The 16,642-nt window shown below is 50.0% G+C and overlaps 3 protein-coding genes across 3 annotated transcripts; 2 read left to right on the top strand and 1 right to left on the bottom strand.

The window, feature by feature from the left end:
* Positions 1 to 729: 729 nt before the first annotated feature.
* Positions 730 to 1,438, bottom strand: EMWEY_00020320 (hypothetical protein, conserved; the record flags this gene model as incomplete). Its single annotated transcript, XM_013480372.1, has 3 exons — positions 730 to 765; positions 911 to 1,009; positions 1,211 to 1,438. The coding sequence occupies 3 exons, from the start codon at positions 1,436 to 1,438 to the stop codon at positions 730 to 732; spliced, it is 363 nt and encodes a 120-aa protein (XP_013335826.1).
* Positions 1,439 to 4,955: 3,517 nt separating this feature from the next.
* Positions 4,956 to 9,978, top strand: EMWEY_00020310 (hypothetical protein, conserved; the record flags this gene model as incomplete). Its single annotated transcript, XM_013480371.1, has 16 exons — positions 4,956 to 5,073; positions 5,308 to 5,336; positions 5,488 to 5,535; positions 5,664 to 5,681; positions 5,797 to 5,829; positions 6,040 to 6,081; positions 6,235 to 6,252; positions 6,476 to 6,508; positions 6,644 to 7,174; positions 7,335 to 7,427; positions 7,618 to 7,695; positions 7,826 to 7,870; positions 8,415 to 8,821; positions 9,003 to 9,093; positions 9,366 to 9,502; positions 9,681 to 9,978. 16 exons carry the CDS (start codon positions 4,956 to 4,958, stop codon positions 9,976 to 9,978), a joined length of 2,019 nt encoding a protein of 672 aa, XP_013335825.1.
* Positions 9,979 to 12,204: 2,226 nt separating this feature from the next.
* On the top strand, positions 12,205 to 16,522 carry EMWEY_00020300 (hypothetical protein; the record flags this gene model as incomplete). The annotated part of the gene is made up of 12 exons (XM_013480370.1): positions 12,205 to 12,487; positions 12,685 to 12,890; positions 13,120 to 13,163; positions 13,327 to 13,636; positions 13,849 to 14,092; positions 14,212 to 14,363; positions 14,576 to 14,851; positions 15,114 to 15,147; positions 15,311 to 15,387; positions 15,601 to 15,798; positions 15,929 to 16,138; positions 16,313 to 16,522. Coding segments are annotated over 12 exons (2,244 nt in total), but the record flags the coding sequence as incomplete, so codon positions are not given.
* Between the last annotated feature and the right edge of the window lie 120 nt (positions 16,523 to 16,642).

Here is a 16,642-nt window from a genome sequence, read left to right as displayed (position 1 = left end):
GCAGACTGGAAACCATCTGAACAGGCAGTTACCTTCAGCACTGGCTTGGGCTAGTGTTTTTTTTTATTAGACTCATGCGATGCACTTTTGACGCAGAACGTGGATAAGACGAGCCGCACGTTGGGGACCCCCTTTGTGTCCCCAGGTAGTCTTTCAGCTCATCCTGTTGCCGGATAGGCATTACTTTGACATATCCCCAACAGTGCATCAAACCCCAGTGCCAAGCAGATGCCACTGCAACCAGCTGCGAATTCTGCGTACGAATAGCACGCCTCCAGTCAGTTCTACACCTGACTACTCTTGTAGACGTGTAGCTTCAATGACCCACCAAGCTCTGACTTACTACTACTAAGCGCAGCATACCTAAATATATATGCTGCGTGGCCATCACTTAAAGGGCACTTCCCAGTCCAGCTAGCTACAGGAAAGTTACTAACCCGTTGGTGACAGGCTAGTGCAGTTAGAACAAACGGTACTTTGAACCCTTAATTCCATTTATGGATAAAGGGGAAGGGGTCCGTAGACGACCAGCCTCTGGTTATGGCCTGCCCAGCAGGTCATGAATCCCCAGCGGCTGACCGCCTAGGGCCACGAGCAATGAAGGCTCGGGAACACATTCCAAACATCACACCTCCAAATGGAACACTGAGGTTGGGATGTTAATCTGCAATGACTACGGAAATTTTGGTTGGATTCTGTTTAGCGCTTCTCGTGTGCACAGGAGCTGTTTTAGTTGGCGCGCAGTTTCTCTCGTCGCTCCCGTTGCTGCAGCCAAACACAGAAATTACACGATGCCTGACGCAAGTCACAAGTGCCAATCCCTATCTCTCTCCCGTCTGCAGGAACTAAGGGGGAATTCATCCGTTGGCTGTGAGCTCTATAATTTTTACAGGGTATTGTTGGGTTTCACCTTTTTCCGGAGGTCGCAGTAAACGTTGTCGAGGGGGAAGTAGAACAGAAGAAAACACCCGGCAAGCTTCGCAGCCCCAATTCCAAAGGAGACGAAATACTGCAGCAAAACAATCGGGGAACAGACAAAAAGACATTTTTCAATCCCAGTGTAAACGCGCGTGTTGCTGCGCAGCGCAGGACCTGTGCTTGCGTGCCATTCACTGACACTCCTCACAATAAGCCTGCCAACGCACATCCGCATGCTAAGTGACAAGAAGGACAACTGCTGCAGTGCCGGTGCTCCAGTTTTCTGGCGTACATTGGGTTTCATGCCGAATTGAGTGCGTGTGAGGGTTGTGGCGAACCCTCTAAAGCCGTTGTAAGGCGTATTCGGGAGGTACCCCGGAGGATAGAAGTACCCATAACGAGAGAAGATTTCAACTTCTCTCCCGGTATAGGGCAAATGCTGGCCCACGTTGATGCGCCCTGGATGGACGTCAGCAGCTGTGGCAGGGGGAGACCCTGCAGGCGTTGGGCTGCCAGTCATTTCCTCAAACCATGTGAAGCCTCAAACAAAAGAACTTGCAGTAAACTAGGGCGATTTCCTTGATTCAACAACTGCTCGTCAGTTGTATGTACAGCTTCCCGATATATGAAACAGGCTGCCGTCGAGAGGATGCATGCAGAGCGATCCGAAGGCAGCAAGTAAACCGCCTCAGATATAACGACACATGAGATCTCTTAACAGTCGCCTGCCAAAACGCCAAATTAAGTAAAACGAAATAGCCAGAGCTTCGCAAGGAGAACGAGCAATTGCAGAAATGACCAATCTTGCAACGCAGCAACTAAGGTGGCCACTGAGCGTACTCCTCGGCCCTTACTTTATGAGAGTCTACCAAGTAATTGCTTGAACAGTATTAAATGCCTATATCCACGCTGGCATTCTATGGGAGTCACTCGTCTAAACACTGCAGCTGCGTTTAACTGGGCGCTGCTGAACTCGCCACGCTGATAAGAGGACCGGCATGAGTTGCAATAGAATCGAAAGACCTCAGGTAACTGAATTTACAAAGCAACATTGACGTACAGCTTCCAGGCTCCCTGAGAAAAGCGCACAGGGGGGTTGAGGTTGGTGCCTAGAGGAGGCGGATCCACCTTGTTGGGACGCCTCCTTCAAGGCAAAGCCGCAAGCAGCAATGCCCACGCTCCATTTGAACTCATGCACTACTGCTGTGGGCAATTGTTAGGCACTTAGTTGCTCTCCGCAACTAGTCTGCACGTAACTCGGCATACGCGTGCAACTCAGACATGCATTCTACACGTGCACTGCCGCACCCTATCCGAAGAGCAGATGAGCAGGTACGCGTGACCGGAACCAGAAGAACATTGCGTATGCCTGGTCGGAGGCAAGTTTGTAGCGGTGCTAAAGGGGAGCGCCAGCCTCGCTGCTGCTATAGGGCGTGTTGCTTTTGCTACTCCATTGGGCTCCTCCTGACACATATGTGGCTACTGGCTCCATTGCTGCTGCATGTGTTGCTTTTATGCTCTCTAACCACTGTATCTGGTATCAGATGCCTCTGCTGCTGTTGCATGTGTAAGTTCAGCAGTTATTTATGCTGCTGCCCTTACGGCCAATCGTCGTGCTGCTGCGTTTGCTTCAGCTTCTGGTGGGACCTTCGCGCTGTGCCTGCATCTGGGAGTTTGATAGATGTTCTTAGTTTATTTCCTTCCGGTCGTTCCTTTTCTCGCAGTTTCGTCTTCCGTCTAAGATGTCACGAATTGCCTCTTCTGTTGACGCAGTCCCTGTGGTCCTACACAAGCACACTACAACCCACGAGCGTTCCTCTTCGTGAGGCTGAGAACCCCAAAGGGTAACACTTCGCTTGTTTTACTCAAAGGTTCGTGAGTCTCTAGCGTTTTAGCTGGTCTTTGCAGTAGCAATCGACGAAAAGAAGAAGTCGACGCGGCTTACAGGACAAACGAGAAAAGGCCAAGCAGCAAACATAACGACAGCAAGACCACAGAAGCAGGTGAATTCATTGCATCTGCATGTGTAAAGGGGAGCATTACCACTGTTAGAGGTGAGCAACAGAGTCGGTAATACCTACAGCAGCAGCAGGAGCACCAGTATCAACGCTCACGGCAAACCGGCAGCAGGAGGCAGGCGGAGGAAGTAGAGGACCAGAAGGGACAGCAAAAGGTGGAGTATTGGCAGGTGCGGCAGAATCTGCAATGACTGCAGCAAACTGTGCACAAGGAGGATGAGTTGCGACCATTCTAACCGGAAGCTTTTGCATCTCTGAAGTAGCTGGTGCAACAGGTTGGCTCGCAGGCAAATGATGAGTGATGTCTCACCCATCAGCGACGACTCATAGCGTCGCATTCTGGGAAAACTGTGGAAGAATTGCTGGTTTGGTGAAGAAAGGTTGCAGATTATATCATGAGTTGTAGCACACCTTGCTGAGACCCCTGTTACAGGAAAACACCACATGGAGGCATGTAGCCAGCTCTTTTTCGATGCATGAATTGACGCTGCACACAGCAAACTGCTATACAGTTACGTGGGTACAAGCAGGCGGCTTGAGACCATGTAGGAGTAAATGCAGTGAGGACTCTAGCACAGACACAGCACTCAAGGATTTTGATGCAACAGAATACAGAAACAGTAACAGCACTTGCCTGTAGTACCCTGGGCTACTTTTTCGTCTTCCTTTCCTTTTTGGGGCCACCAGCGCTTGTCGCAAATATTTGTTCTCCCGTCGCTGCACCCCCGGGCCAGGCACCACAGCGCACGAGCCTTAAGGAGGGAGGGTTTTCAGATGCGGATTACTGCGTTTTGAATTCCCATTATATGCACTTTTGCTTGCTCTCACGTTGTCTGCTAGTAGCCAAGTAACTGCGTAACAACTGCTTGCATTGTCAATGCATGCATCACAAGAAAGGCTGTTTGCATGCCTCCATGCGTGTTGTCCTGTAACAGGTGTATGAGCAAAGTGACTTTTAACTCACGATATAATCTGCAACCTGTCTACACCAGACAGCATTTTCCCCAATGCTACCTGAACCTATGCAGAGTGCAGAGGGGTCTATAGCTGCTGTGTAGAAATTGTCGTATTTGAAGTATTTTGATTGCAGTGCAGCTCAGTGCTGTGATTCGCTAACTTCGACGAATAATACAGCATATAGATAATAAAGTACGCTGTCTGAGTCAGAACATCCCAAACCAGTCAGTTCAAGGATCCAATACGGAACACGGTCTTCCGCATTGGGGAATCGTGCGGGATTCTGCCCCCGAAAACTCATTTCTGGTAGCAAAAATTTTAAGGACAGTCGCCAGTAGCTTTGGCAATATTTATACAGTGATTTCAAGAGCGGAATACTCCCGAATTGTATTTTGCTCAGCCCATTCTCACGAGTGCATTAGTCCAGCAGGCCGGCTTGTCTTAAAGGTTTTTTCCAAGCCTTCCGAGATTTTCAAGGGCCATAAATTTTATGAATTACACAAATTGTTCGTAAGAGTTCAGTTGGTCATTAGGGGCAAACTTCCCTGCAACGCTGTCTACGGTGTCGAGGACAAAGGTTGCTAGCTGCAGGCACAGTTGCTTCTAGACTGAGCGTCTACGAACTATACTTCGAGGAAAACATATTGTCCCCTATTACACAACCATAATTGCTTATTGATATTAAATTTATATTTGAAAAGTGTTTTAGCCGTTTCTTTGTGCTGTCCGCAGCTGTGTGTACAGCGGCTTTGCAGCGCCGGCAGTGGAAGTCCACTACAGCGTTGCCGCGAGGGGCCCCCGGCCCACGTTTTACAGATATCCTGACCCGTTCCTGTTGATACAAAATATCTGTTTTAAAATCAAGTGTATTATTTGTACCGGCATCTTCAAGGAAGACGCTGGGGGACAAGCTGAGGGAGGTCCATGTACGCAGAGCAGTGCCGAGTGTCGTCGGCCGAGCCTCGTTTCCGCGGAAGGCCTTTTCTCCTGTATTCCCCTGCTTGCTTCCAAACTCAGCCATGTCTCTGTATTTAGGAGGCATAAATCACTTCAACTTCTAGGATGTCAAGACTTCTCCGGGGAGTCGTGGCGGCACTACTACTGGGGGTTGGGCTCCCATGTTCTCGCGCTAAGGCCGAGAATCCCTACCCCCCAGAAATTGGACCTGCAGACATCAACGGTGAGTCAACTAGAACATTTCATAGCAGAATATGTACAGACAGGCGGCGAAGAAGTTAACTTCGCAAGGTCGCGGGAGGTCTATCGAGTAGTGCGAATGTTACCATCTCCTCCTTTACTGCTGGTAGCTAGAGGCCGAATTCCGGTTCATAGAAATGAGCCCGGCGTCTGTCCAAAACATACTAGGCCTTGTCAGAATGGGTGGTCTTGGCTTTGTGTGTTTCTTGTTCATCAGATGCATCCAGTATCTCGAGTGACCCGCAAGTGCGCGAATATCCCAGCGGCTCGCGCTTGAAGTGCCAGAAGAAATCTTTAGGCAGCACAAAACAACCACAAATCGCTATACTAATCAAGTCACCTCCTTGCACAAGGAAGGCATGCTGGCTTTTTTTCCTGTTTATTACTCTGTCCTCAGGGTCCTATTGTCTCTCAAGCAGCGGCGTATACGCCTGCAATATCTAAAGTGAGTTTTATTGTATTGCGATTTCTAGCCGTTTTGACAGTAGATCTTGCGAATATAAACTAGGGTCGAAGAGAAATACGCATACTTTTTATCTGCGTGTCTCCTATGCTTTGTGTGGCTCATCGCAGGTTGGATTCAGTCTTGTGGTCAGTTTTGACCCTTATTAGCTGTCATGTGGATTGTACACCATGCAGTGGACTCGTAAACTTCAAGAGCATGCAGTGAACAGTGAATGTGTGCACTTTTCTTGTGTTTTCGCAGTACCCGACGCTGTCGCCCAAGGAGCCTATTTTGGTAGGTTTGGCACCCGCATATAACCCCGCAAAAGTGCAAAGTGCAGCGCTGTTCTGCGTCGGCGGTTCAGTGCCATTAGTTTAATCGCAGACATTCGACAGTTCTTGTCCCAGTTCTTCCGCGCATTACGCAAAACGCTTCCACAGGAGGTCATCATACGTTGCCAACTTTTTGCATTGCACTCGTTGTGTATTGTGCATTTCTTTTCAGCTTCCCGAAGATCTTGCTGCTCGCGATGAAGCCAAAGAGCCGGTGAGGGCAAGACTCCTCATTTGTTGCTGAGCTACTAATGGCAGCTCGACTAATGCAGATGTGCCATGTGGCATGTGTGCTGCTAATTTGCCTCGACACCCGCATCTTGCCATTTCCCCTTTTTGTTATCTGGTGCGTGCTTGCGTATTGCAGTCAAACGAAAGCCCTCAGGTTAGTCTGAAACATTCGTGTTCTTGTTTTTCGTTGCTACGGCGGTTTTACAATGCTGTTTGCTTGATCCTCCTCTCGCCTGGGCCAGAAGCGATACGGTATAGGAAACTGCTTTGGCTCTCACACAATCCCAAAAGCCGCGTCTCTCTCACTTCTACGAAACGCGTTAGCATGGTTAGTGTTAGCCTCAACTCTCTGCCCTTGCCATAATGTTTGCCTGCAGAGCACCTTCTTGAGGCTACCCCCACGTGTTACGGTAAGCAGGATGATTTTGCTGAAACCGACTTCCCAGCACCCTCTGTATTTGTTAGGACTCTACTCAACAGGCTTGTGATATGTTTTGGGCTCTAGAGTGTTCTTTGTTCGCTGCATCTTTGCTGTTCTGACGCAGATAACAAACGTCTACAAAGTACACGTTGTTTCAGACTGTGTTATGGGGCGCTGTTATTTTCGGCCGGTAAATGTGTACATTCAGCCGACCAATTGGTTTGTAGACCCCGACAAAGCATCGTTGCAGTCTTTGACAGCGGCGTTGAAGGTGCATGCTTTGCATCTACTGAGAATGAGGGAAAAAGCGGCGAGATTGCATCGGAATCTCCTTGTTCGCAAACCTTCTTCGTGGCTGTCTCGCATGAGGGCTCGGCTCTCCGCGGAACTTGGCGCCGTCTGTTTCATGCAGCCAGCAGCCAGTCAACAGCCACGTGGAAGGGAGCCCGTGAGGTTGCTGAGGGCTAACAAGCAAGCAAAGCTAAATAGCTTGTTTGACAGTAGCCAAAAGGACCAAGTTTTTGCTTCACCTGGCGACAGCATTCCGCTTGACCCACAAATTGTTGATATCAAAGATGCGGTGGCCAACGAGGAAGAATACCGTAGAGCATTGGAACAAGCCCCCCAAAATGTATTTGGCCTATGCAGAAGACCGGTGAGCACGCCCTTTAGGGCTACCTACCCCTAAAGTAAAGGGGGGCTACCCTTTAACCGCAGAAGGCTCTGCTTGGTTCGATGTGTGTTTGGCACCAACTCTTTTCCCTTCGTATCTAATGGCTATGCCTGCTAGTGGGAATGTCTCATGCAATGTTCAGCGCAGTAACATGCTGAGACGCCTGGCTGACAAGGGGTTCGTCCTGTGCACTGTCGTGTTGAGGAAGGACCAGCACTTCGTCGACCGATGCAGGGTAAAACAAAAAAAACACTCTGCATGAGTTTTTCACTAGCCATGTAGATGTTCTGAAGGATCGTACAGAGCAAGGCTTCCTTAATATTGTGGGCCCGTGCTTCTAGTGAACTTAAATAACTAAGCAAAACCTGTAATAACTCGTGTGATGCTTCATTCTCTATTGGCAGCGTGCGTATCGTTCTGTTCAGGACCTTGCCGTTGATGACATCCACACCATGCAGGCAGTGGACAAACTTCATAGACGTCTGAACGATCCTTCTTTGCCTGTAAGCTCGAACCAGCCCTCAGAAGTAAAGACAATCAGTGGGCCCGCCTTTACCCGCAGTTAAACCATAATAGTTCGCAGCAATCAGTAAAAGTTAACTGTATCGGGTGTGTGTCTACTCTTTTCTACAGATGCTTGGCTATGTACCGATGAGCCTTCCCATGGAGAGTACTGAGGTACGACAGAACGCCTGAAGCAGCTCACTCAAGATCGACGGTAGCCCATACTTTTAGCCTTTCAACACGTTCCTCGTGTTCCCTAGTGTATCGTTCCTTTCAAGCGATTTCTTGAGATAAATCAATAGGTGGAAAGGGGGACGGGTATTGCACTAATACAAGAGTTCCTACCTCCCTCGCCCACACAGAAATCTTTTGTCACGCGTTGCTCGTTGATTCACTTGACTACCGTAGTAGCACAAGGGTCTGACCCTAGTTAAACTGCAACTTTATCCTTGCCTTTGTTGACTTTTCACGGTTATTTGCCTGCCCCTCTTCTCTCATACAGACACTTACTGCTGTATTGAATGATCTGGAACGAACGGTGCCTCCCGTCACCCTCGAAGAGGTATTAAATGAGATCCTTCCCAGCAGAAAAGTTACACCGGACCATTCACGTAACCTAGAAGACCTAGCAGACGTGTAACAGTGTTTGGACATCATTGTCAGCGTGGACCAGCTTTTTTCTTGAACTGTCGGATGCTAATTTCGAATTCGCCTGCAGGCCTCTGCTGACCCCTGCGTTGCCCACATCTCTCGGGAGCTACAGGCTGTTGAAGAGTTGCATGCAATGGAGCTATGGCAAACAGCTGAAATGAACAAGGCTATCACTTCTGAAATGGTGCTGAGGTCGATGGTTAAGTTCGCGCACTTTACAGTTAGGGAAATCGCACCGGAGACCTCTCCCGAGTATCGACTTTCGCTCTTAAAGCTCGCAAATAAATGGAGTAGGACAACAGAACTCGTGCGAAAATTCAATGAGGCCGTCGCTGCCTGTCCCACTCCAACAGTGAGGCCGGTATATTTCCCACAGTATGAAAGTAAAATGCTGCCCCTTCCAAAGGAGTCTCTTTCTGACATCCCGTTTCAACTTTCAAAGATTTTGAGCCTTCAGATTCCTCCCATACACAGGTCGGTCATCACTGAAGTGTAGGGCAGTGTTTTGGAGTAGGCGAACTGTCAAAACTGTCATAAATAGTGTATACATATATACACTCATAAGAGCCTCTCCTTTATGTGTACAGCAGTTTGAGTTCATCCGTACATGGGCTTTTTTTTAAGTTTAGTGTGGGTGTTTCCTTGTATTGTTCAGGTTATTGATTGGAGGTGCATATCTGTTGTCACTCACTTTGAACCGTCGGGGTCTAGTAGAAGGAATAGGAAGACAAGAAATACCTGGCCTAGTTTTGAAAACTAGCGACTTGCTAATAGCCTTCGCTTCTAGTCACCTTCAACCAGCAGCCCAGGCAAGTTACTTCCTGGCAGGATTAATTGTGCAGCAGCCAAGTGAATCCTGAGTCCAGTCGCACATGGTGCTTCCACTGTCGGCTTTCATCTCGCTCAAGTTCTGGAAAACTGGAATCTCTGGTATTTCCAAGCACTATATTGATCAGACTGAACTGCAAATGAATTTGTCATCTGAAGCTGCTGCGGATGTCTTGTTTCTTGCTTGCAGAACCATGTAAGGAAATATGTGCAACAAGTTGCTCAGACGGCGGCTCGCATTTTGGAGATTGATCTGGATCCGGAAATTCAGTGGGGGCTTGTCCGCACCCTCATGGTTGTACCCTTTTGGCTCTTTGCATTCGGACGGTACTGCGGACCAGCTGACAAGCATGCAGCGTTTGATTTAGGCTACGGACTCTGTCCTTTCCATTTGCTGAATTTCGTAAGTTGTCTCAGAAACCTCAGATGAGAGGGTTTTATAGGAGACCTGCAAGTGGAGTGCAGCAGTTCCATTTGGCATGAGCTGTCCGCATGAGATATTCAGTGGTGGGACTCTACATGGGGGCTGGTGCAACACTTTGTTTTTTTTTCAGTTTGTTAAAGATGCGACTGCAACATCTCTGAAACAACCAGGCCTGCAAAATTGGGCTAGACGGTCGATCAGCAAGTTGGTTAAGCGCGTTGAAGTGGGCACACTCCCGGACAAAGCTAAGGAGCATGCCAATGTCTTCCTCGAACAACACATCAAGTTTTTACCACAGCTACACCCCGACTTGTTCCGGACACAAGCCGGAAAAGTATTTAAGGCCTCTCCGTTTCCCAGCTCGCCGAGGACAACTTGACAGTAGCACTGCATGTCTTATGGTACTTGAGAGCGTGCAGCCAGCTGCTCGAAGTTAAACGTTTTTGGATCACTGCAGAGATGCCGACTGTACTTTGGTGTCTAGCTTAGCCGTTGAATGGCATGAAAAGTGACCCCATCAAGGGGGGAATCTCCTCCGCATGGAAATCTTTAACTGCGGTTGAAGGCGGGCCGACACGATAGTTTGTATCGTTAGGGCTTGGATTACTCAGATTTGGGTCTCTAAATGCTACGAATGGGTCCTGTGCACCGTAAAGGCTCGTTTTGTGTTTTAGCCGCTGTAAAATCCGTTGATGCAGGACTGTTTTCCGTTTCTAACTTTCAATCGTTTTGAATTTGCCATTTATACTCCTACTTCGTGGCTTAGGAAAATCTAGTTTAAATGATTTGAACAAAAGACACTGAACGAGATGATGCATCACAAAAAATCTTGCAAAAACAAATAGTGCATCCGGCATACAGCAACGGAGCCAACGGGCTTACCGTGGTGAATAAGCGGACATCCTAATATTCATCCCGATGCACATACAATCCTCATGTTTCCAGACTCCCAGTTGTTTGCCGTTGCTGGGTCTGGTAGATAAGGCGTTCAGCGTGCAAATTCTATCGAGCACCTTGCACCAATGTGAAATCCATGGTAACAGATCAGACACGGACTAGTCAGAAACTGGTGTTGACACTGCAATCGGATGTGCCGTGTCTGCGTGAAGTTGCTCGATACACTACATGTGTTTTAGAGTGGCTGGTGGGGGCCAAAAATGTTTACAAGTGTGTGGTGCCTAAGCTCATGCATCGAAAGGTGGAATGATTGCAGATGAGGTGGGCTTGTATCGGGAGTTGCACGAAGTCCAATACAATGCACAACAGGCTGCATCATCTCAGCCAAGCGCTTCTGAATTACAGTTAGAACGACGCCTCGACACTGTATAGGGGAGGCCAGCTTCCCTTCTTTATTCCTCATTAAATGTGTTGCCTCTAGTGCATCTCACAATGGTCCTCCACGGCGGTCCAAGACCGTTGGTGCGTCAAGCGGAAAGCGCACCTCGATTAGTACGTTCGAAAGGTAGAGCTTGGGCAGCATTTGCGGAGGCTGCAAGCAACAGTGGGGATGTGATGTAGCAGTAGCTTCTACCACTACCAGGCAATTCCTGATCACCCTGTAGCAAAGGGCCGAACTGACGTACGACATGCTGTTGCCAGCTTTTCCTTCATTGGGAATATGCTTAATAGGAGCTTCTTTACAATACAGGGGGGCGTCCACAAGAAAGCCGATTGCCGTATCACCTCCACGAAGAAAGGGGTGGTCACAAGGAGTGTCTTTGAGGTTTGAGCCGTAAACTTTTATTTCTTCCTTTGGTACTGCAGTGATTGTTAGGCCTTGTAATTAATTCGAACGCTGAGCAAACAATAACACAGAGATAGTTGCCCGGTTGGTATGAGCTCATCGGGGCTGTGTTGCGAGGGGCCCCACCCCACTGTTGGGTGCGTGCGGCTCACTGGGTACCCTTTTGCATCGTTCTACACGTTTGATCTTCTTCGTCTTCATTGTTGGAAGTAGAAATAAAAGGGGAGACTCGCAGGTCCTCAGAGGTGTCAGTGTGCTGCGCTAAGGCAATTCTGCTCCCGAAGAGGTTGTGCAGCATCTGGGCAATTGTTTTCTCCCTGGTCTACCTGTGTGCCTTTATTTGCATATTCAACACAACATTAAATTTAAACACTGGCCGGAAATAGGTCTTATATCATTTAGTGGCCGTGCTAGCTTCCGCCAGCTTCTTGCCTTGACCGTCTGCGTGGAAAATCCACTCAACGATGCCGCAAATGTCGTTTCCAGCCAGTCAGAATAGCGCCGCCATGAAGGAGGCAAGTCTTTTTTCCTTTTATCGTAGGAATCCTCAGCACCTATTCTTAGCGCGTGGCGCAGATCTTCGTCTGCGTGCCGGCATGTCCTGTCCAGCACACGCCGGTAGCTGCATCTCCACACACCTACTTGTAACGTTGCGTTGATGTAGGCATATCATTGGCCGCATAAGGCTATGTATTTTCGAGGTTCCTACGGTGCTGTTTAATGTGCTGATTCGCTTTGGTATATGTAACCGCTTTCTATACAACAGAATGCGGCTGGGGCGGTTCTTGCTGGTTGCTGCACCCGCAGGTCTTGACCCAGCTGCAGTCGTCGGACACTGCTGTCCGCAATGCTGCAGAGGACATGCTGAGCAAGTCACCGCTGCAGCAGCTGTTGCCGGCACTTGCTGCTGCTGCATCTGCCCCCGAGGAGGAGGCATCCAGTAGGCAGCTAGCAGCCGTCCTTGTCCGACGTTATGCACACAGCAAATTTAAAGACATGAAGGGAAATTCGGATGAGAAGCAGCAGCTCGTAGAATTGGTCATGCGGAGCCTCGTAGATGCGCTGTCATCGGGGGGTCCCCTCACCGTGCGGAAAGCAGCAGCTGAGGCTATAGGAGAGCTGTGGCAGCATTTGCCCTCCACAGGTGCGTCTGTGTTGACTTATGTTAGCATATTAGCATATGTGTTACCTATAGAGGTGCCCTCAACCCGACCCGTTGAGTACTGGACAGTCAGCTACTGCTTTGTCTTACGTTCATAAATTCAAATATTTGGAGTGTTCTTATCGAAAGAAAGTCTTTTTTATTCCTATGAACGTATCCGTTGCTTCCTCTGTGCTCAGCAACCATCAACCAGACAGCCCCTTTTGGTTTCATCGTGAACTGGCTCGACGCTCAGCAGGCGCAGGGACATTCAGCGGAGGAAGAATGTCTTCTGTGGCTGCTGGTCGACCGACTGGCGGATGTCGCGGAGCCTGAGGTGTATGTTCAGCGCACCTCCCAACTCGTCCAGAAGTTGAACCTGACATTCCAGCAGCTAGATGTGAAGGTGGGTAGACTCGTTTGTTTCTTGTAGGACATAATAGCCTTGGCAAGAGATACGTGCGCATACAGAGGGGACATGAACGAGCATACGGGCCGTTGCATATAGGCAGAAACAAGCACACAGGTAGATCCAGTCCCCTTTAGTTCATGGTGGCACTGCGTGGTACCTCATTAGGTGGTTTTTATGACACTGAATCTCCCACCCTGGCCCTTTGCGAATTGTAATTCTGCAGAAGTCGGCGGCTGGCGAGGAGGCCCTGCAGACACTGTTTGTTCGGTAGGTGTGCTACCTTTGAAAGCATGTATGTGTCATGCACTGCAGTGTCTGTGCGTTCTGTCAGTTGCTTTTCCCTTCCGCTTGTCCTGTGTGGCGTTTCTTCCTTCTTTGGAGCCAGGTGTACTCATGCGTCTTGCTGCTGGTTGCACCTGTCTTTTTGCAGGACGGCTCGCTGGAGAGCGGAAGAGGCCGAAGCCAAAGAGACCAAGAAGACCGCAGTAGCTGCATACTGTTCATTGTGTCCAGTGGTCCTGCAAATGATTACCCGACAGCCCTGTCCAGAACTTTTGGCTCCTCTCGTCTCTCTTGCCGAGAGGGGCCCCCAGTTTTTCCGTGACCAGCACGCAGCGCTCCTGGGCACTGTCAAGACTATTCTCGCCAACTCTGCCAGTGTACAGACTGAGGAAACAGGCCGGATGGCACTGCAGTTGGCCGCCTCTGCCTTCCTTGGGGCCCCCAAGTTCTCAAGAAAGGTCGGTGCCTTCTGCTTCCTCGTGTGCCGATGCAGGTGTAGGAGACTGTGGGCTTTGTCATGTCTACTTTGTTGGTTCGCGTGCTTGTTGCAAAGGTATTTTTGCTTTGCGTTGCTCGTGCCCTTCACAGAAATCTCTCATTGTGCATGCCCAGGTATGAAGCATACAAGCTTTGCATTTAGGTTCTACGCATGCCATGTGGGGTGTTGCAGCATATGCCCCTCGTGGACGACTTGCTCATGCTGTTGGCAGACGCAGCGGCGGCTTCTCCCAGCGACTGGGAAGACCTAGCAACATGGGAAGCACAAGCGCGAGAGGAGGAAGCAGGGGAAGAAACATTGCACAGTGTTGCCCTGCAGCTGATGGCAGACATCGCCTCCATGCTGTGTAGTAGCAGCTCTTCGCAGGATCCAGGAGCCGATGCAGGGCCCGCGGAAGGAGGGGCCTCTTCAACCGGTGGGCACAGCTGTCCTTGACCATTATCAGGGGGAGTCTCTGTGCAGCCCCTCCAATCAAAGGGGTCTGTACATGGACTGTTTGTGTAGCTCGTCGTGTCCTGGGTGCATGCGCTGCAGGAGGCCTGCACGTCCTGGCGAAACTCATGAACATTTTTTCACTGTTAGTGGAACAAGAGGATCCCCGCTACTCCTACACCGCCCTTGAATTGCTGGCCCTTCTGCTGGACGATGAAACCTGCAGACCTCTCCTAGGGCCTTACGTGGACAAAGTATGCGCTTGCTTTTATACGGGCTGGAAAACGCATAGTCAGCTACAACTGCCACCTTTGCCGTGATGCAGGGCACAGCTCTTGCTGCTGCTGCTGCACTTGATGTTATTTGACGGAAACGCCATATGCGACGTTGTGCGTTTTAGAGATCCTCCTTGTGTACGGGGTTTGTATGCTGGTACGGTTTGTTAAGGCTGTCTTCTTGTTTTTAGCTGACGGCGACTTGCATGGCGGCGTTGAAGGCTGTGGACGCCCGTCTGCGTTGGCAAGGCTTAAGGTGTTTGGGGTCGATGATGGAGAACGAAGAAAAGTGGACGCGGCAGGTGCAGCAACAGCACGGCGAGCAGCTCCTTTCCTTACTCTCTGAGAAGAGCGCAGATGATCTTTCTGTTCGCTGCCGGAGACAGGCGCTTTTGGCTCTTGCATCCTTCCTCTCTGGGCTGGCACCCGAGGAAGGGGAGGAGCCTTCTCCCGAAACCCTTGCTTTCGTACGTCAGCGAGGGCTGTGCTGGGCTTTATGATTGTGCTGCTCCGGTGGCTTCGACTGCTGCTGCTCTGGTGCCTTCGGCTGCTTGTGCTGCTGCTCCCTTCGCTCTGTGTAGAAGGGGACAAGCTGGACAGAGTGGGGCATGGAGTGTTGCTGTAAAAAGCCATCGACGAAGTTCAGTCTGGTTTCCATTGGTATTTGCTGCCAATTTAAGCCGGCTAAAGCAGTGCGAGTCGCTAATGTGAACTGTGGGGTTTTTGCAGGTTGAACCCCATTTGAATGGGGTCTTATCTAAGGGTAGGCCACCTCCTGCTGCAGCCCATCTTGTGCTGGTAGTGAGGGGCAGATCCTGCCTCTAAAATGGCAAGAAGTAATCTCCACTCCGTTTATGTATTGCGATGATGCTGAGGTTGTGTGGCTGCTGTTGCTGTTCCTTCTCGTGGCTTGTCGTGGGATGCAGCCGTTATCGCCGGCTGTTCCAGCAATGATATGCAGACCCAAGAATTCGCACTGGCCCTCGCTTCTGCATTGGCGAAGGTACTCACTTGTTTGAGTCCCTAATCGAAGATTGCAGTTCATTTCCCTTTGTCCGCCTTGTTACGCCACAAATGAGCCCTTCTCCACCCAGTTGACTGCCTTGTTGTATTAAACTATAGTTGATGGAGAGCCATGTCTTGGGTTTGCTTTGTTTTTGTTTAAGACTAACGGAAAAACGACTAGAGCATTTGCATGTTTTGTGCATTGCCCTAGGCCTGCGGCTCTGCGTTCATTCCCCACTACCCTCCATTCGTAGCGGCACTGCGGAACCTTCTGGGAGGAGATGACCCTGCAGGAAAGCAGAAAGTGCAGCAGCTGCTAGAAGATCATTCAGGGCGCTGTCTGCTTCAGGCTGCAGTCGAGTTTGCTGCCGACCTGGGAGCAGCCGTCGGCAAGGATGTCTTGAGGCCGGTACGTAGATGTGTGCAGGATGGGAAAACCAGCTGGTTGGTGAGTAACTTCCTGGTTGTTGCGCCTTTCTAGCCACGTGAGTGGAGCTCTGTAGCTGGGCATTTCGGGTATACTGTGAAGTTGTGATGAGGTGTGGTGGCTGATGAAGGACGCTCCATGGCTAGTGGAGCGTCTCCACAGCCTACTTCTGGCATGCGAAGCCGTCCCCGCCGCCTCAGCTGTCTTCAGCTCTATTATGGTTTGTCTAGCTGTTGCCGCTCCTGCATGCGGCCCGGAGCTGCTCCAGCAGATGCAACCGTTGATGGATATTGTCCTCCGGAAAGCTCAATTAAGCATCCAGGTGCGGCCATGGCGCACTCCCTACTTGGCATTGCGGGACACTAAACTAGGAAAGCACGGCAAAATGTTAAGTACTTGCAGGATTTTTGCCGTAAAAGTGTCAGATAGTTGTTAGGTGTATTGCTATGGTTCTACGCCGCCTCAGGAGGTGTGGTGTGGGTTGTATTCCGGTAAGGGGCGGCGGCTGGAAATTGTAGGACTTCGTGGGGTGAGCAGCAGTGGTACTCTAGTGCGTGCTCTTTGCATGCAGATGGGCGTCGCCCAAGAGGTTGGGGCGGCTTCGGGGTCGTTGAATGCGGGTGCGGAGCTCTCGGAGGAGGGAGGTGTTTCGCAGTTCCGTGTTCAGGACAAATCGGGCAAACAGACAATCATATCGATCAATACAGTGAGACTCGGTTTTACCTTCGCTGTGCAGATGCAGCAAGCCATTTCTAACTAGCAGCTTTTACCAACACGTTATGGACCTGTGCTTTTAGGAAGTGCTGGTGACTATATAATATATATA

Source organism: Eimeria maxima, genomic scaffold, assembly GCF_000499605.1.
Source record: "Eimeria maxima Weybridge genomic scaffold, Emw_scaff186, whole genome shotgun sequence".
NCBI lineage: Eukaryota > Apicomplexa > Conoidasida > Eucoccidiorida > Eimeriidae > Eimeria > Eimeria maxima.
Note: the sequence above shows the minus strand (reverse complement) of the source record. Positions and strands in the feature narration are given on the sequence as shown.